Source organism: Myxocyprinus asiaticus, chromosome 33 (assembly GCF_019703515.2).
Source record: "Myxocyprinus asiaticus isolate MX2 ecotype Aquarium Trade chromosome 33, UBuf_Myxa_2, whole genome shotgun sequence".
NCBI classification, from domain to species: domain Eukaryota; kingdom Metazoa; phylum Chordata; class Actinopteri; order Cypriniformes; family Catostomidae; genus Myxocyprinus; species Myxocyprinus asiaticus.
Window position 1 is genome coordinate 41,237,484 of NC_059376.1, and position 20,651 is coordinate 41,258,134.

The 20,651-nt window shown below is 38.0% G+C and overlaps 1 protein-coding gene across 10 annotated transcripts in view; it reads left to right on the plus strand.

Moving 5' to 3' along the window:
* Nucleotides 1–441: 441 nt before the first annotated feature.
* The window catches only part of LOC127423720 (myotubularin-related protein 3-like), a 60,567-nt gene continuing 40,357 nt past the window's right edge, over nucleotides 442–20,651 (plus strand). For 3 of the 10 annotated variants that reach the window (XM_051668244.1, XM_051668251.1, XM_051668253.1), the window contains exons 1-3: nucleotides 442–604; nucleotides 12,724–12,805; nucleotides 16,457–16,535. In XM_051668244.1, the coding sequence (XP_051524204.1) occupies nucleotides 16,533–16,535 (3 nt within the window). In that variant the 5' untranslated portion in view covers nucleotides 442–604; nucleotides 12,724–12,805; nucleotides 16,457–16,532. The other 7 variants (XM_051668248.1, XM_051668250.1, XM_051668247.1 and 4 more) reach the window with 7 other exon arrangements.

Consider the following 20,651-nt stretch of genomic DNA (forward strand, 5'->3'; position numbering starts at 1 on the left):
TTAAGGTAGGCTCTATGTGTCAACACAGAAATTGACTGTCTGAAATAAACCTAACCTGAGAAATATTAACTGGTGTCAATTGGCCCCTGTCTCCCCACTCAGAACTCAAATCAACTTAATACTGTTTTATTTCACTTTCAAGTCCATTTGATATGACCACGGTTTAAGCATTTCTTTTATTTTTTACATACATAAACATTGCCTTTAAATATAATTCCACTTTCAGTCTGTATAAAATCATATATATATATATATATATATATATATATATATATATATATATATATATATATATATATATATATATATATATATGCATTTTTATATATTAACCCCAAAACCGATTACATCATCCCTGTCATGTTTACACACCCGACCCCTCACCCACTACGATCGGCCTCTCCGCCGAACGTGCTGACGCAATCTGCGCCGTGACGCCATGACGCCGGAGAGGCTGTGATGACGACGACGAGACTCCTCAGTGGGACGGGCCGACTCTGCAAATGGCTACGAGGCGTAATTTGTCGATTTGTTCGTCGTTAATCTCCTTTCGTGCTGCTCGGAAGAAAGCATACGCCCGCTCTGCCTCGGTGGCTGCCCTCAGGTGAGTGAAGCGGCCGTTTTTGACCCTGATTTTCGGGGTCTTTTGAGGCGTTATCTGAGGGGTCCGCCCTCCGCCTCGCGACAACAACAACAGACAGATCGGGCCTCGGCTGAGAAGAAACGTCAAAGTTGGCTCATCTAAGGGGTAAAGTGGCGCCGCAGCCGGATGGATGGCGTTATTTACAGGTTTTAATGTGAACCTTACCGGTGGCAGATGTGTAAACGCGGCCTTTGAGCTCGATTTTGTCGGTTAGCTCGCTCGCGCTCCAGTCATTCAGTCAGTAAGTGAATCAGCCGCCGCACTACTGGATGACAGACCGAGCGCGAGCCCCTTACAACAATTCACCATGGTAACCAGTTTTATGCTAATTGCAAAATAATACAACTGTTTTAGTGACCATTGCCATCAAAAAGACAAACAAAAAAAGTATTGTGGTAATTATGTAATTTTGACCAGATCGTGGGTTACCATGGTACCATGCCAGTGATTGTTACTGTAAAACAATAATAAAAACGTACTTTTACAGAATAGTCCTGTCAGGGTACTAGTGGTACAGTGATGGTGTCAGATGGCAATACCATGATTCTTTTGATATACCCTATAGTATTTACATGGTACTTGTCCTAAAAACATGTTAGTACTCCAAGGTGCGTCCAAAAGTATTATTGCACTACCATGATACATGTAAACATATATGGTAGAACCATCCCTTTCAAACATTAACCATGGTTTTACTGCAGTAACCATAGTTTTAACCATGCTATTTGAAGTAAAACCATACTAACCACAAGATTAACTATGGTTACTAAAGTCATGGTTACTACAATATTACTATTGTAAACCATGATTCATTTGCATATGGGATGGTACTTTTTTGTCAGTGTTATTTGAGTTTAATATTTTTATATAAGCGGTGGCTAACACAAAATGACAGCTCACAGCCACTATACTAAGTTTCCGCCAAGAGATACCGTAGTTACTACAGTTATTGTAACTACAATGAGAGATTCTGGACGCTTCTTGCACCGTTTTAAGGAGTTTCTGCATTAATTTATTAAGACTTTGCAGTAGGAACAGTCACTGTTGTAGCTGTGGTATTTTAATGGAAACTATCTTTACCATTATATACCAAGGTAGGGGCTGTTATTGTAGAATCATTTACCATTATTTTAAAAACAATTTCATACATTAATTCTCCTTCAAACAGTGTAAGGAGCCAGAAGTTTTATTGTAGTAACATATTCACTGCAATGGTACCATGGTGATCATAATTTCCACCACAACTTGTAGTTACCATAGTGACTTTTCTAAAATTATGGGATTTCCTTCAAACAGAAGCTTTCAGAAATGTTTTGTCACTTTTTCCCCTTTATTTTTGATTTGGGATTTTTGCATGGGGTGCAGAAGAGATACACGTGTTGGGTTTGTATACACCGATCAGCCACAACATTAAAACCACCTGTCTAATATTGCGTAGGTCCCCCTCGTGCCACCAAAACAGCACTAACCCACATCTCAGAATAGCATTTAGAGATGATATTCTTCTCACCACAATTGTACAGAGCTGTTATCTGAGTTACAGTAGACTTTGTCAGTTCAGAAATACTCAAACCAGCCCATCTGGCGCCAACAATCATCCATGCAATTATCTAATCAGCCAATCATGTGGCTGCAGTACATAAAATCATGCAGATACGGGTCATGAGCTTCAGTGAATGTTCACATCAACCATCAGAATGGGGCAAAAAAATGTGATCTCAGTGATATGGACTGTGGCATGGTTATTGGAGCCAGATGGTTCTGGTTTGAGTATTTCTGTAACTGCTGATCTCCTGGGATTTTCACACACAACAGTCTCTAGAATTTACTCAGAATGGTGCCAAAAACACAAAAACATCCAGTGAACGGCAGTTCTGTGGACGGAAGAGATGTCAGCAGTGAATGGCCAGACTGGTTCAAACGGACAAAGTCTACGGTAACTCAGATAACCGCTCTGTACAATTGTGTTGAGAAGAATATCATCTCTGAATGCTGTTCTGAGATGCGGGTTGGCACTGTTTTGGTGGCATGAGGGGGACCTACACAATATTAGGCAGGTGGTTTTAATGTTGTGGCTGTTCGTGTATGTGTGTTATGTGAGATCAGTGTACTGGTGGGTGATTTTTGTTTTCAGTACTCTTCTGCTCTTGTTTTGTTGTCAGATTTCTCACGTGTGGTGAGAGTTTGACTGGGATGAAATTAATCTAGTTAAAAGTCAACTAGCCCACTGAATGAGCCCACATGTATGACATCACAAACCAGAAGATAAAAACTGAATGATTGTGTTTAAACTCTGTGACCGTGTCGGGGTCTGGCTGAGTGATCGATAATAAACCAGGGTTACAGAAGGTCAAGTTGTTGAGTTTATGAATGAAGCAAAAACTTTATTTCCTTAAAGTTTTTGCTTCATTCGACTATACATTTGCCTGTCAGTGTTGTAAGTTTTGTTTTTGTTTTGATGCAAGTACTGTAGATGCTCCAATGTAAAGGCATTGTGCATGCAGTTAGTGAGCAGTTCATCACTTCCAGTCCTGTCTGATTATGATCTGTGCTCCAACCTTTCGTTTTTAAATTGTCAGGTCAATCTTGAAAAAAGCTTTTACTTTCGTTATAATGAATTCCCAGAGTGGTGTCATGTGAATTGCTGCAAATGAAAATAATGACAGTGGTTTATGCCTGTTTGTATTGATCATCAGGGGGCAAAATATAAACTTGCTCCATCCAAAAATGCACGCTGTTTCACAAAGCTATAGACCAGGGGTATTTAATTAAAGTTCCAAGAGGTCCAATTTCTACATTTCAAGGTCCAGATAATATATAACTCTCACAGTGTCAGTGGTCAATGTGGCTTTGAAATGATATCATTTAAAAATAATAAATAAATCATACAAATATTTTATCAAATATCAAACTTTTTTTGAATAGTTATGATAACTTTTCACATTGGCAGCAATAGTACTTTGTAAAAGAAAAACTAATTCTAAACAGTCAAAGTAGTCTTTTCAAAACTGGGAAGGGATGAGGACATTGGGGCCCAGAGACACCCAAAGTAGTGGGGTCTGAGGGATCTTCTACCAAAAGATTAAACTATTACATCAAGAGTTCGTAAGTCGAGGGCATATGAATATTAATAGATAAGATCAACAGTTCATTTTGAAGCTGAATGACAGCAGTCCTGTTTTTTTAATTTTTTTATATATGTTTACATTCAGAATATACAGTATACCTATATATGTGCTATAGGTGGCCTTTTAACTGTGCAGTATAAAAATACTGCTTGTGAACTATGACTATGAAACATTCCCATTAGCTGAGAACTGTACTAGGATAAATAGTAAATTCAAAGTTTTGGTTGTCTTTCCTTGCCACTCATGCTGATGATGACATCTCTGATTAATTTTCACTAAATAAGAATAAAAATAATTTTGTTTATTATGAATGGCTTGCAATATGCTGATTTTTTTTTTTTTTTTTTTTTCATTTTCTCCCCAATTTGGAATGCCCAATTCCCAATGCGCTCTAAGTCCTCGTGATGGCGTATTGACTGTCATTCCGCGCATCTTATCAAGTGGCTTGTTGAGTGCGTTACGGCGGAGACATAGCGCATGTGGAGACTCATGCTATTCTCCACGGCATCCATGCACAACTCACCACGTGCCCCACCGAGAGCGAGAACCACATTATAGCGACCACGAGGAGGTTACCCCATGTGACTCTACCCTCCCTAGCAACCGGGCCAAATTGGTTGCTTAGGAGACATGGCTGGAGTCACTCAGCACCCCCTGTAGTCAGCATCTTTGCTTGCTGAAGTACCCAGGCCCCCTGTAACATACTGATTAATAAAGCTAAATTTAAATAATAAAAGTTATTTTAAAATAACCGTGCCTGCAACTTACAGTAAGTCTAGCTTTACGCGTTGCCTCTGTTATGTCTATGGGGGGGGTGGAGTAACGGGTGCGGTACGGGAATGAAGTGCGTTCGGCACTAAAGAAAAATATTAGAGGATATAGCACAGAAAGATCAGCGCTATCTATGCCCCTGAGTGCTAATGGTGTGTACAGCTCCGTTGTTTTGACGCGCTGCTCACTTAAACTGTAGAAATAGTAAGATGGGGCAACTGTTGTCATTATGCCTCACAGTCCAGATGAAACCATGCTGGGGTCCAGACCCGGACCACAGTTCGCTAACTGGTTACCACTTCTCTAGGCGATAAGGGGTGTATATAAGGGCCGATAAGTAGGGCTGAGGATTGATACAGATTTCCAGATTCGATTCCGATTTCATTACAGTTTCATTTCAGTTCCCATTAATTTGGGTATATTTCCATTTTAATGTCCCTTTTGCTTTCATGTAAAAGAAATTATCTCTCAGCTAAGGCTGTTAATTAAACAGGGAACCTTCTAACTACATTACAAAAATAATTAGTTTTTCATTATTTTGGTCACACTTTAGATTTAAAAAAAATTTACAAATCCGTATGTTCCAACAATAAGTATGATGTCTGAAAATGACATATATTGCATATGTATTTTGTTACGTGTTTGCTTACATGAATAATTTGCACTTTTTACAAGTATTTACACTGATATAATGTACACTGATTTTTTTTAAAAATTTTTTTAATTTACTTAAATTATATACGTAGTATATTTCCATCATGCTTTTTAAGTAAATTTAACTTATGGTAATTTTATGTCAGCACAACTAGAAAAGCTTTTTTAGATACTCTATGCACAAATATATCTGTTCATTCAACTTTATTTACCTAAAAATGTGTCATATGAATAACATTTATCAACTAATAGCTAGAGCTGAAACGATTAGTCGACATTATCGACAACGTCGACAATAAAAATTTCCAGTTTCCAATAGACAAAAATTTCCAATGTCAAATAGTCGTTTGATCTCATTTAATGCAACATGAGATCATTTGAAACGCTAATGATGGAGCGCGAGAGCAGCACTTCAGCTCGCACTTGATTGAGAAGAGGATGAAAATGCAGCTCACAGTCCAGACGCACTCCAAACTTTCCAAACAGATTGAGGTGATGTAGATCGCAAAGTATGAGGGAATTAAAATACAAAAATACAAAATAATAAATACAGAAGCAGTGTTGTCATGAAATATAGTTTGAGCAAAACTTGCCTGTCAGAGCGTCTGGAAAGGAAACACCCCACCGTTATATCTTTAATGCATCCTTTATTAAAGTTCAAATAATTAGAAAGTGGGTTGTATAAATAAGCACAAACTCCAAAACTGGCATTTTCTCTGTGTGGTCAGAGCCGCTTATATGATTCGCGTGAGAAACAGCGCGAGAGAGTTTCAAACTTCTCTCGGCAGATACACGTCTCGCTCGGAGACGCTCATCCCTCGCGCGCTTGCTGCAGCCAGTTTATAATGTGATGGCATGATGTGATTGTTTCTAAAAATAATCAATCGTTTGGAAATTCTTCAGAAGAACTTTACTTGTCGACTGGAGTCGTGTGGATTATTTTGATGCATCCTAAAAATGCATTTTGGACCGTCAAAAAATGGAGTACATTCACTTGCATTGTTTAGAGGAGGAGGCTTGAAATGAAATTCTGTTTTGATGAAGAAAGAAACTCAGATACATCTTGGATGGCCTGAGGGTGAGTAAATATATCTGCAAATTTTCATTTTTGGGTGAAATATTCCTTTAAGAGTAGTGGCAGTTCAGTGAGTGTTTCAGAGGTGTTTTGGTTAAGCACATATTAAAGAGAGTGGAGTCAAATAGCTTCTTTACAGCATCCGTTCTTTGTGTGATTACAACGAAATGTTTTGAAAAATCTGAAATTATTATTATTATTATTAATTTATCAATAACTGACTGTAAAGAACAGAAATGATGTAGAAAAAGACATTATTCAATGACAAATGGATTGTGTGGATCTCTTTTTTTGGACACACATTACACAGAACAAGTCGAACTAAACTTTTACTCTCAACACACAGTGAAAATATCTCGCTGCTGAATTTCTTTACCACTAAACTAGCAAGTCAGTCCACTGCCAGCAATCTTCGGATGCTCCCAGGAGACTGTTTCCTGTCATGCCAGTGCAGCTCCTATCTACTTGATTGGAGGAACACTGAAATCTCAAAAACGGTTGGTCAAGATTACGATCAAAGGACATATTTCAAATCAGCAGTAAAATCTGACAACGCTGGTATCATAAATTGTGATTTATTTATTTATTTATTTATTTTCTCCCAATTTGGAATGCCCAATTCCCAATGTGCTTTTTAAGTCCTCGTGGTGGCGTAGTGATTCACCTCAGTCCGGGTGGCGGAGGACGAATCTCAGTTGCCTCCGCGTCTGAGACTATCAACCCACGCATCTTATCATGTGGCTTGTTGATTGCGTTGCCACGGAGACATAGCGCATGTGGAGGCTTCACACCATCCACCGCGGCAACCACGCTCAACTCACCACGACGCCCCACCGAGAACGAACCACATTATAGCAATCACGAGGAGGTTACCCCATGTGACTCTACCCTCCCTAGCATCTGGGCCAATTTAGTTGCTTAGGAGACCTGGCTGGAGTCACTCAGCACGCCCTGGGATTCGAACTAGCGAACTCCAGGGGTGGTAGCCAGCGTCTTTTAACACTGAGGTACACAGGCCCCATAAATTGTGATTCTTTATCTCATATCACGTTAAGAAATGCAATTTTCCCAGCTTGTATAGCTAATGCGCATTCACTAGTTGATTGACAGGTGATGTCTGTATCTAAAAGGTGATTGGCTCTTTTGCCTGTAAGGCTGGACTTACTACATCCGTTGACCGTTGGGCACTAGAGCTTCTTAGTTGTGCGTTCCAATCTCTCCCATTCATTTAAATAGATGTGGCCCGTTTCTGCTAAATAGTTTCAGATACTACTCAATCACTGGTGAGTGAAATCGGAATATTTGACCATCCAGTGACTTAATCGCAGATATTTTTAGTCACATAGTGTGAAATTCACCTATGTGAGTGATTTACTCGCTTTGTAAAGGGGTGCCACATAAATCGATCTTTGGACTTAAGAATCTCCTTAAAGATCGCAATGCTTTGGAAAATCAATGTTTTTACCCAGCCCTAATGAACAGTGTGGAAAGTAGTTGGTCTTTTAGTAAAATGAAACCAAAGCAGTGCCAGAAGTGGTTCATGAATGTGAACGCACAATACAAACTGACCCGCAGGACGGTAAGGCTGACATCTGAGATGGACAGAAAGACATTGACTGATTCTTCCTCCCACCTGCAGTCAGTTGACTTGAATGTAAGTGGAGAAATCTCCAGAAAGCCTGCGTTTCTCACAGTGAGCTTTGTGAATGCCCAGCACTGATATGGGGATACACGTGGAGGACTAAGAACCTTCTACCTGGAACAATGCTTTTGGATACGGGCCAGTATGGGAACGGTTTTAATTGGACTCAAAACAAGATTCTAATGGTTCTCAACTAGTCTGTTGTGACCCAAAAATGGGTCGCAGGTCTTTTCTGACAAGGTCACGGACAGCAGGGAAAGAAAATGCAAAATAATACTAACCATTTAATTGTGCATAATTAGAGTAACAAAATAAATAAACTCATCAGTTTTAAAAGGGAAAAGAAAAAGCTTCCGATAACTATTTTTGTTAAATTCAGTCAAAGGCTGTGCATCAATCATGGTATTTTCATGCAAATTCAATTGTCACTTGGAAATATGGCTAATACTAATACATTATTTAGCACAGAAGTTTGTTTCGTGTGTTAGGCTGGTAAATCAGGCTTCTGTTGTAGTTTATGCATTTACAAATTTACAGTTTTTTTCACCTCCGTTTATGCCATGTTAATACTTTAACATATTGTTGGGCCTATTCAATTCATGGTAGTTTTAATACATTTGAGGGTGTTTCTACAACTTCTGGCAATTACAACAGATCAACTTCTTTTTCTGTTTTTATATAAAGGTCTAGGGCTGAGCGATAAAACAATATCACGATAAAAAAAGTTCTCTATCGATGATAAGCTTTTGAGTAATTTTCGATATTTAGCCTGTGTTCTACATCTAGACGATCAGGTGCGTGTTGCTAAAAACACAAGCAGTTTGGCTTTCTCAGACTGTATTAAGTTGCTAACCTTATCTGCCTTGCTAGATCCGGGGTCCGGAGCCGGACCGCAGGACTTGATAACCATGATTGCTCCCTCTCATCGTCTGTAGTGAGCAGCGCGACAAAACAACAGTTCTGTGTATACCAGCTCTGATCTTTCTGAGCTGTATTCTTGAATATTTTTCTCTAGCACCGAACACGCTTAATTTATGCCCTGTCCCCCTCCCCATGCGTTGCCTCTTCCCAGCGTGCAAGTAGACATGAGGCGCCCCTTAAGTTAACGTGGTTCCAGAGCGCCTTTAGACCAAAATTTTTCTTTATTCATCAGCATGTTATGAGCTTTTAATAATAAAGATCGATTTATTTTCAAATTTTGTGACAATTAATCAGATGTCATCATCTGTTGCATGGATGACAAGGAAAGACAATAAAAATTACTAGTTGGTAACCTAGACTTTCTCACTTTAATGAAAATATTAAAATGGTCCATTCAGACTTTTACATTTTCTAAATTTTATTTTAGGGGATACCCCTTTCTTCTGCCAGCTAAGGCTGGGCGATATGGCAAAAAAAAAAAAAAGAAGAAAAAAGATCTAGATTTTATCAAACTTATGGATGATTCACAATTCCATTTTTTCAACTTTAAATGTACTCCAACATGATTCAAATTTTATGTTTTTGAATAGAATGCAAGGCAACCTGGTTAGAGAAATCCAAGTTCTTTTCATTATAGGAAACATAGGTGTGCAAGAAAAATTTACAGATTCACCACAGGGGGAAGTTGTCAACAGAGTGTAAATGTAAATTAAATTAAAATCTAATAAACCCAGATGTTCAGAAATAATAGAATAAGAAAGCTGCAGTGTAGGTATTCATTTTATCTAAACCAAGTCTATCTAGAAAGTTATCTAGAAATCAATATCTATAAATTGTCAAGATTATCTAGAAAGTACTCATTGTATATCAAACAATTTGTATGTATATTCATAAACCCCTGCAGATAGTGACGTGCCCTCTAGCGGTTCATGCTGAGCAGCGCAGCAATATGAAATAATTTATCATTACAATTCAACTCGCAAAGTTTGTCAAAATGATTGCTAGCCAGATGTTGGCTATAGATGCAGTACACGTGAAACACCTCACAGAACATAGCAATAATTAGCGATCTGTCTGAATCATTATGGTATAAGGAGTGGTGGATGTGTGATTCTCCCATATATAGCCTCTCCATGATTTGAAATGAAGCGCCTATAACTGTCACGTAACTAACATTTTTTATGGGTGAAAAAAAGGAGTCCGTTCATCAACATGCGCACACCGACGCCAGTTATGGTCTTAAGCCGGTGTATGCCTGCATGATGGATGAATTTGAGCAACAATCACACTGTGTACAATCATACTGGGAATATTACCGCTGTCTTTTATATCAGTCTCCGTGTTGTTAACCCGTCACGTTCATTTGGAGCACGCCATACATGCGGCTGATCAGATCGGGAGTGGCATTAAGACAAGCGCTGTGAATTATTTTTCTCTAATTTTATTCAGCTGTTGGTGGATTTACAACGTATCTAACTATAGTTTTTGCAATATTTTTTTGCAAAATCTCGATTTCTCAATTAAAAAAAATAAATAAAATTGTCAAAACGCAAATTCGAATTAATCTGAAAAACCGCCCTGCCCTACTGCCAACTTGGAAATTCAAAAAAATATGCAAAAGTGAATGTATATCGTGATAAATATTGATATCGAACGATATGAAAAAATTATATTGTGATGATATTTTTGGCCATATCGCCCGGCCCAATGAATTTATCAACAAAACAATATTGGAAACTTTGCTCCAGGTCTTCATTATTTATTTTTGGTACTTTACAAATGCCTATTATGGACAAATTTACCTGTTTTAGCCTTGTCCCAGACCGAGAATTTTGATGTTAAACCACAAAAATCCATTATAAAAATTATTTATTTTTATATAACAATTAATTATTAATTATCTAACAAGCAGTGAAATGAACATGAATCATTTCAATATATTTTGTGTGAAAATTATGCAAAAAAAAAAAAAAAAATTACAACTGTCACACAGTTGTGGTGTCATTTTCACTACACCAAACAATTTAGCTCTTTATAAAGTTTTTCAAAAATTAGTGTACTTGTCAACCAAGTGGACAAAAATGTCAGTGAAGAGCATACTTGAGATGAAATATAATGTTTGTGATGTTTGAAAAGCACAAAGACAAATCAAGGGAAATTTAACTTGTGAGTAGAATATCTTTATTAGGCATCATTTCCAATCGAGCTGTAATTTGGTCAAAATATGCAAAAAGTGTAAAAATATTGTTTAATTGTGTGTATTTAGGATGCAAAAAATGTGAAGTATGAAGTTAGCCTTAGCGAGAAAAAGGAGTTCTGTTTAACAATACAGAATTGGAGAAGTGCTGGAAATGACACTGTGTTGGGAATATTCATGATTTTCAGAAAAAAGAAAGACATAAATCTCCTGTGATGCATGTACATACACTGTTGGACATTGTTTGCAGACAAATAAAAAAGTGCCTTAAGTTGGTACACCATTTAATATTTTAAGGACATATTTACATAATATTGGTTCTCTGTTGGGTTGCCACTGTAAAATCTGTGTCCTGAAACAAAATCATTTGAGATCTACTCCTGTAATGGACTTTAATACTCTTAAGATGTTTACAAGGTAAAGAATTTACATGTGCACTAATATAATCCCTCATTACTAAGACATTTGTTCAGACCTATAGCTGTCATGAGACTACAGTACTGTTCTATGGCCAGTCGGAGTGGAGACACACATCTGTGTCACGTCTCAGCTGTAGTAAACATGAGAGTTTGCCTGTTAGAGATATGTGTTATCTGTAGTGTCCAGACTGCTTGAATGTGGCCTTCACTGGAAGGGTGCATTTGGCAGTTTTTTTGGTGGGGGACACTATTGCCTTCTGACCATGTGCTGAACTCACCCCATATGACTCTCAGGAGACATGCAGGGTCACTCAGCTGGTGCTCTGTTTAGTCTACTTGGGTTGTGTAATCCTCAGCTGAATGATATAACATCAGACTTTATGCATGTTTAGTTGGCAGAGCTTCACTGATAACTTCGTTGGAGGGATGTAAAAACAAGTTGGTGTTGAGGGTTGATACACTTCCCATGAAGAGAAGTAATGGATGATGTAATGGTGATTCATCATTGTCTCTGATATATGGGGCGTTCGCTTACAACACAGGTTTGTTTATGGCTTTACATATTGCAAACAAATAGAAGGTGTGTGCCAAATTGCACACTTATGCACTATTCTACGCCATTGTTTATGTAGTGCGAGTAATATGTTTACACTGGAAATGCAACAAAAGTAAGTGTACTACCAGTTCCCTGATGATGTACTAAAATAAAAACAGAGTATGGAATGTTGGACACTTTGTGCACTCAGCGGTCACAGCTTGTCCTACGTAGTGCAAGCAGCGGAGTTTTGGGGTGCAGTGCTGGCCTGACAAAACAGTTGTAATTAATGGGGAATGTAGCAACTAGCAAAACATCAGTGAAGACAGCACCTCAAAAATGTGAGTTAAATGCTTTACTATCACTTAACGCTGTGTGAATATGAACATTATTTGAGATATACGTATTGAACTGAGTTTGGCTAACATGCTCAAGTGGCAACGCCAGGGTCAGGGACCGTTATGAGTGTGATGACACTTTAGTTGAAAGACTGTGTACATTGTGGTTCATTCCTGCCTGTTTTCAGAAAGCTCTACCAAACCACATGCTTCACTGACTCTGTTTCACCTCACCAAGCATGCATGAAAGGGCTTACCCACTATTGCCCACAGAGTACTACCAGTACAGCTATATTTACTATAGCTTGAAAAGCGGTATTGTCCGTGGTGTTATGTAATATTTGGATTAGAGCATGATGTTTGAACAATTCTCATTAATTTTGTTGCTCTCTCTCCTCAGGTTTCAATGTCATAACACTGAGTGACGCTGACAACGCAGAATTATCCAAAACAAACCTCACTTCATCACGTTTAGGAGTTTGGTAAGTTTGACAGTGAGAGGTGCTTCATTTATAGTGACTTTAACACGATTAACATTGCCAACGTTAACTTGATTGTCATAAAATATCATTATTAAAATGTGGACCATATTGTTCAGTGGCTGGCTGCTCCCTGGATGCCTGGAACTAATGGAAAATAAAGTGTTTAGATTGCCGAAAAGCAACCACAAATGAACGCGTTAACCGGTGCAATGAAGCTAGACAACTGGAAACGTGCAGTACTAACAATTGTAGCACACATCTTCTCTCTGGTAGGTGAAGGAAATTTATGGCAACTAATTGTAAGTTTGAGAGGTAGACTATGCTCCCATTATTATGAATGAAGCTGCGCAAGTCATTTACTATTACATTTAGTCATTTAGCAGATGCTTTTTTCCAGAATGATTTACAAATGAGGAACATAACATGCAATTTGTCATACAAAAGTCCACAATATCTGCAGTATCGAACTGCTAAGTTCTCAGAGTAGCTGGAGTAGCAGAAAGAGACTTTCTGCTATAGTATTTTTATTATTAAAAAAGAAACCCTTACCTTATGCGCTGGTCACGCAAACAGCTTCATTGATTTTAATAGGAGCAATCCAATATTCCCGATCTTTCTGCTGAGGAAATAATTGTGAGCATCTAAACTACAATACAATTTCACCGCCTCTCTCATGTAGGCGCTCAGTATCAACAACATGTCTAGATAAGTCCCTTCAGGTAAACGTTTGATGTTCTTTGAGGAAAATATGTTAACTCAGAGCCTTATTTAAAGGATCTGGTAATGATACTGGAAATGCTTCAGGGTCAGTAGCGTTCTAATTACTTTATTGTTTAAATCCTGTATATCTCAATATTCATGTATTTGCTCTTAGAAGGCTTAAAAGTATGTTTTTTCCCCCATCATAATTTCAACCAAGCATCCATTGTTTACAAGTAGATTCAGTAAAAACCTTTAAGCATGACAAAAATAATCAGAGCATGTTTTCCACTCTGTTTTGCACTTAATGAACATGAAGAAGAATGCTATTTAAGCATTTTCAATGGTATGTACCAGGAACAACAGTAAATAATGTTAAAAAGCAATATTTAACTACATTGCATTCAGAAAGGATTGATACCCCTTCATTTTTTCATATTCTGTTATGTTGCAGCCTAATGCTAAAATGCTTATTTATTTTTTCACATCAATCTACACTATATACCCCATAATGACAAAGCAAAAAACAGATTTTTGAAAACTGAAATATCATATTGACAAGTATTCAGACCCTTTGCTATGACACTTGAAATTTAGCTCATGTGCATCCCATTTCTTTGGATCATGTTTGAGATGTTTCTACACTTTTATTGGATTCCACCTGTGGCAAATTCAATTGACTGCACATAATTTGGAAAGGCGCACACCTGTCTATATAAGGTCTCACAGCTGAAAATGCATATCAGAGCAAAAAACAAAGCCATGAGGTCAAAGGAACTGCCTGCAGAGCTCAGAGACTGGATTGTGTCAAGGCACAAATCTGGGGAAGGCTACAAAAAATATTGGCTGCATTGAAGGTTCCCAAGAGCACAGTGGCCTCCATAATTCTTAAATGGAAGAAGTTTGGAACAACCAGGACTCTTCCTAGAGCTCCACCCAGCCAAACTGAGCAATCGGGGGAGAAGGGCCTTGGTAAGAGAGGTGACAAAGAACCCAATGGTCACTCTGGTTGAGCTCCAGAGATCATGTGTGGAGATGGGAGAAACTTGCAGAAGGACAACTATCACTGCAACACTCCACCGATCTGGGCTTTATGGCAGAGTGGCCAGACGGAAGGCTCTCCTCAGTGCAAGACACATAAAAATGCACCTAAAAGACTCTCAGACTGTGAGAAACAAGATTCTCTGCTCTGATAAACGAGGATTGAATTGCTTGGCCTCAATTCCAAGCATCATGTCTGGAGAAAACCAGGCACCACTCATCACCTGCGCAATACCATCCCAACGGTGAAGCATCATCCTGTGGGGGTGTTTGGCAGCAGCAGGGACTGGGGGACTGGTCAGGGTTGAAGGAAAGCTGAATGCTGCAAAATACAGAGATATCCTTAATGAAAACCTGGTCCAGAGCGCTCAGGACCTCAGACTGGGCCAAAGGTTCACTTTCCAACAGGACAATGACCCTAAACACACAGCCAAGACAATGCAAGAATGGCTTAGGGACAACTCTGTGAATGTCCTTGAGTGGCCCAGCCAGAGCCTGGACTTGAACCCAATCGAACATCTGAAAATGACTGTCCACCGACGGTCCCCATCCAACCTGACAGAGCTTGAGAGGATCTGCAGAGAAGAATAACAGAAAATCCCCAAATCCAGGTCTGCAAAGCTTGTCACATCATACCCAAAATGACTTGAGGCTGTAATCACTGCCAAAGGTGCTTCAACTAAGTACTGAGTTAAGGGTCTGAATACTTATATCAGTGTGATATTTCAGTTTTTAATTTTTAATACATTTGCTAAGTTATCAAAAATCTGTTTTTTGCTTTGTCATTACGGGGTATGGAGTGTAGATAAATGTGAAAAAATAAAGCATTTTAGCATAAGGCTGCAACATAACAAAATGTGAAAAAAATGAAGGGGTCTGAATGCGCTGTATGTATTTTTACTACAACATTTTAATACATGAAAAATACCACATAAGGATCTTCCGTGAACATTTTTGAGTGAAGTATTATAAAAATAATTGTTTTAACAAGGTTTTGAATTGATTCATTGAAATGGGCAGTTTGAACTGAAATGAGTCAAACATAACAACTCTAATGGCATTTTTGCTATTGAAATTAAATCAGAGATGCTATTGAAATATCATAATCATAAGTCATAATACTCGCATATGTACAAAACAAGCCCAGATGGGTCTTGTGATGAAATTAAGTACTTTTCAGCATTTGTAAAGCGAAATATAATTACCACAGAAGCATCTCAAGTCTTAACTATCACCTAAAAGCCAAAAACATGATACAGTGCACTGATAAGGGACCGCTTGGATTGGACAGCTTGTTGGAGTTGAGAAGTGTGCCATTTCGACCATGGCAGTTCTGTGCAGCATTTTTAATGTGGAGTTCAAAGTGCCAATTAACGATGACGTTGATTGGTGTGTTGACGTTCTCAAGAATCGTGTGACTGCAGCTTCACGATTGCTGTTGCAAAGTTAAAAGCCACAGCCTGCCGGCTGATTAATATTGTGGAGGATGAGAGTTTAAGAAATGTAATGTTCATTACAATGAATACGCAACCTACGGGCACTAGTTCTTTAAATTAGTTAACCTCCCACTTAAAAATGTTGAATGTTATTGAATTGGTGCTATTTTAGTGCATTTGTGTGGAACATGTTAATAAAACATTATTGTTACATATTTTTTTGTTGTCTTTCCTAAAAATGAACTAGACGCATTTTGAGAGAAAAAGAAGTATATAAAGTGTCAAATTTCAACACTTGCAAAATATGTAGTAAGCACGATTAACTATGAAAAATCATGTGATTAATCACAATTAAATATTTTAATCACTGACAGCACTGTATACATTCTTTAAATGAAAGGGGAAGTGTTGGCAATTCCTAAGCGATTCTTCTCTAAACACTGTCCTCTTCTGTTTTTTGTTTTGTTTCATACAGACTGAAGTCATTGAAAAGGAGTGAACTAATCGTAGAAGACACGCCAGTATTGCACCCACACCCCTTCATCGGGGCTATGGTAAACAAACACCACCAAAATATCTCCTTGTGCTTTATTACCAGACTGTGGTTCAAACGCTGAATTGAAAACTGCCCATTGATTTGTCAGGCTTTTAATCAACTGAAATTAATGCCGCTCAGACAGTGTCAAGTTCCGTCTGGATTGCTGTCTCAGCAGGAATCAATTCTCTCTTTAAATAACAGACAGAGTGAATAGATGCTTGTGTTTGAATGTCACCAGTGTGTGTGTGTGCGTGTGTGTGTGGCTCATTGTGAAACGGATAGTTCCAGCTGTAAAATCTGATTGAATGAGCAACGTTTGACAATACACGTAAAATAGACAATACATGTGCACCTGTGGCCAAACATTAAATTATTTCTATATTAATAGGGTGTTCAGGGTTCAGTACAAGTTAAGCTCAATCGACAGCATTTGTGGCATCATGTTGAACATCACCAAAACAAATTTTGACTCATCCCTCTTTTGTAAAAAAAAAAAGCAAACATCTGGGTTACAGCGAGGCATTTACAATGGAAGTGAATTGGGCCAATCTGTAAACATTTCAAAAGTCACAAGACATAAACAATATGTGTGTGAACATGATATTAGTGTGATGAAATCGATTACAAACCTTATTGCGTAAAGTTATATCCGGTTTTACAACTTGGTTGCCATGATGATGTAACGCCATTATCCTGGTAACTGATGATTTAAACAAATTTACAGCTCAAATAATGCACCAGTTTTAGCAGAAGAATGAATATAAGTGCTTTGTATATATCTATATATTTTTGCCTTTAAACTCTCCAGAAATTGTCTCCATTCACTTCCATTGTAAGTGCCTCACTGTAACTTCGAGTAACTTGAGAAAAGAATTGTTTGTGGTAATCAACATTATGCCACAAATGCTGTCGATTGAGGTGAACTTATATTGAACCAGGAATATTCCTTTAATGCATCTTTAATATATTAATGCATTATTGAAGTTGCTTGGTAACCTTACACTGCAGAAGAATTGTTTATTATGATTATTGTTATAAACTAATTGTATTATTTTTCAGATGATGATGATGTTTAATCACATTTTTGTGAATATTATGAAACCCATCAAAAACAAGTCCAGGTCATATTTCATCCCAGAATCAAAAGAAAAATATTGGAAATTATATTTAGCTAAAAAAAACAAAAAAAAACTATTTTTTAGAACAATTTAGCACGTTCCCCCCACATTATTTTAATGGCATTAATTAAATGCAGTGGTTGCACTGGTTTAAATTCATGCATATTTAATTAAAAAAACATTGTGTTATTAGAATCTCATTTCTGTAATACAGCCTTTTTTTACAAACTATTTTTTTTTTAAAAAAGCTTAATTTTCTTTATGCATAGTATAATTTGTTTATCTACATTTTCTTGCCTCATTTTCTTACTTGTTAAAGGATGTTAGTCTATGCTGACAGTTTATAGAATGCCTCCAGTCATTATGTGTGAATGCTGATGGATGGGTTTGTTTACACATTCCTAATGAGTTATGTGTATTATTGTTTGTTATTCTGTTGGTCTGTCCCCTGTAATTCTCTGTCTGGTTCAATGCCCATGCCCACAATAGACTGCCCTTTGCCCAGCCCCTCTAGTGTGTTCACTGAGCTGTACTGATGCCCATTGTCAGCGCTACACACAGACAGGCATGCTGCTGAAACAGCAAACACACACACACACACCCACATACACACACGTCTGTTATCTGTTACCTCACAGTTTTATAGACCGTCTCTATCTTTTCACATACTGGGTCTTGCGCAAACAGCCTGGTCATGTGGTGTGGGCGTTGTCGTTATAAACATAAGCACACTGTTTGTATGATATTTTTATGCATGCAATTTGCCTTATATTTTGGTGCCCAAATTACTGATATATCAGCTGGATCAATTATTAAAGAGGTCATGAAATTGAAAATCTAATTTTCCTTGATATTTAGACATATAAGTGGTAACTACACACTATAAACACATACTGTACATTTCAGAACTTAAAACTTACTCCCCAGTCTAAAAAAAAGCATTTATAGTTATAGTTGAATCATCTCGTTTTGAAAACTGTTTGTTCGTGACGTCACGAGACATTGCTCAGTTATATTTACATGCCCCAGAACATGCGTCATTGCACGCTTGGCCCTGCCCACTGGCATTCAGTTCGTATCAAAAATGGAGAGGGAGAGACACAGACCTAGTGTGACTAACTACTCCTGAACACCAAAAGGGGACCCATCTGGACTATTTTGAAGTTTTTTTTTTTTTTTTTTTTTTTTTCTCGCATATAACATGCATTACATAGACGTCTTTGACCATTGTTCTTTTTATTGTGCCGCTTTTGAAAAACACAGTGGCAAGTTTCAACTCAGAAATGGAGATGCCATTCAGTTTCATTCAGCTGCTCTGCGTCTTCCTGTTCTTGCGCCCATCTGCGCTAATTTTAATTGCTTGTGGATGTAAACAAGCACTAGCTGGACGTCTTTGACCATTTGGAAATGTTTCTGGCGATCTGCGCCTCAGTGCATCTATGTGTGAGCGTCATGTTTCACCTTGCTATGGACTGTGTATGTGCGAATACCAGCGTGGACTGCGTGTGAACCAGTCATAATACGATTCATGCATTGCAAAGGAATTTTATTGAAGAATGGGGCAGTTAAAAACACTTGGACTTGACTGCAAAATCTGTTTGACTGTTATGGTGCTGATGTGCTTGAGTGAATGGTTTAATATTCGGATGCAATATGTTGGATGCGTAAACCCTGAAATTTAGTTTTATAATGTTGTGGAGCACTTGTTTATTCTCTTCCGATTGGGTTTCAAATATGGCTGAATTTGAGGGGCTGCACAATGTTAGCCAATCAGGACAATGGGCGTGTACATTTAAGGAGATGCTGAGGCCAAAACCAAGCGTTTCAGACAGAGGGCGAGAGACGGTGGAAAATGATTATTGATTATTAAGCTATGACAGTTTTGGTGCAAAAAACTTTACTGACATTATCAATGGACCTCAGAGAAGATAATAAAATTATATATATATATATATATATATATATATATATATATATATATATATATAAAAAGAGGCATTTCATGACCCCTTTAAGGGAACTAATCCTAGAGATTCACTCTCTTGCAGAAATGCTGGGTCTCTCAAAAAAGTTTGGCACAGTGTCTGTCGTGATGCAATAGGTAGTTGCCGATACTCAACCCTGTTAAACTGTATTTTATCCTATATATAGGCATTATACCAGCCATTATATCTTGAGACTGATTGCAGTGACATTAAATTGTTCACCATTCAACATGGATTGCAGATTTCTTTGCTGGGGCACCTGGTTTGTGTATATAACCACAACTCATCTATGCAGATCTCATCCTATACACACCTGTCTTAGACGGACTTACCACTGTTTTATAACACAACCAGATCGCTTCATCCTGAAGACTCCTCTATGTGAGCTAGACAACATGGCGTCACCTCTGCCCTCTCTCACAGAGTCTTTGCTGTTTGTGGAACCGGAGTCCAAACATTCTTTGCCAATGTGAATGTTCAAGGATACCGCCGGGCCATAGCCTCTCATTCCTGCATACAGAAATGAATGGAATGACTTATGTCGAGCACACCGGAGCTCTGAGACTGTGGGCAGGTCCAAAATCTTTTCACACAGAACATGTTAACAGCAGAACTCTAATAGGATCTTGCCATACCGAAAAATTTAGACACTGCATTCAGTGTAGTCAAGCTGCTTGGAAGTAAACAATTTTTTTTTTTTATAATGGTAAATTCCATCACAAGTGTGGCATCTAAAGGGCAAGTTCACAAAATTTCTGAATAAAAACGTGCATATTATTCACCAGGCACCCACAATATTATACAGAAATAATGCACAGAAATAGCACTGCGCTATGAGTATTTAAATTAAATCATTGCCATTCTATTCAGCACAAGCGTGCTGAAATGTAGACTGTAAACAGAATTTTATTAAATAATAGATGTTTGTATACACAGTCTGTAGGTAAGAGAATCAAATGAGGGAGAAGAACTTTATAACAAAGCATATATCCAGACACATGGTGTAGTCGGGCACCCTTTTCCCCTTTA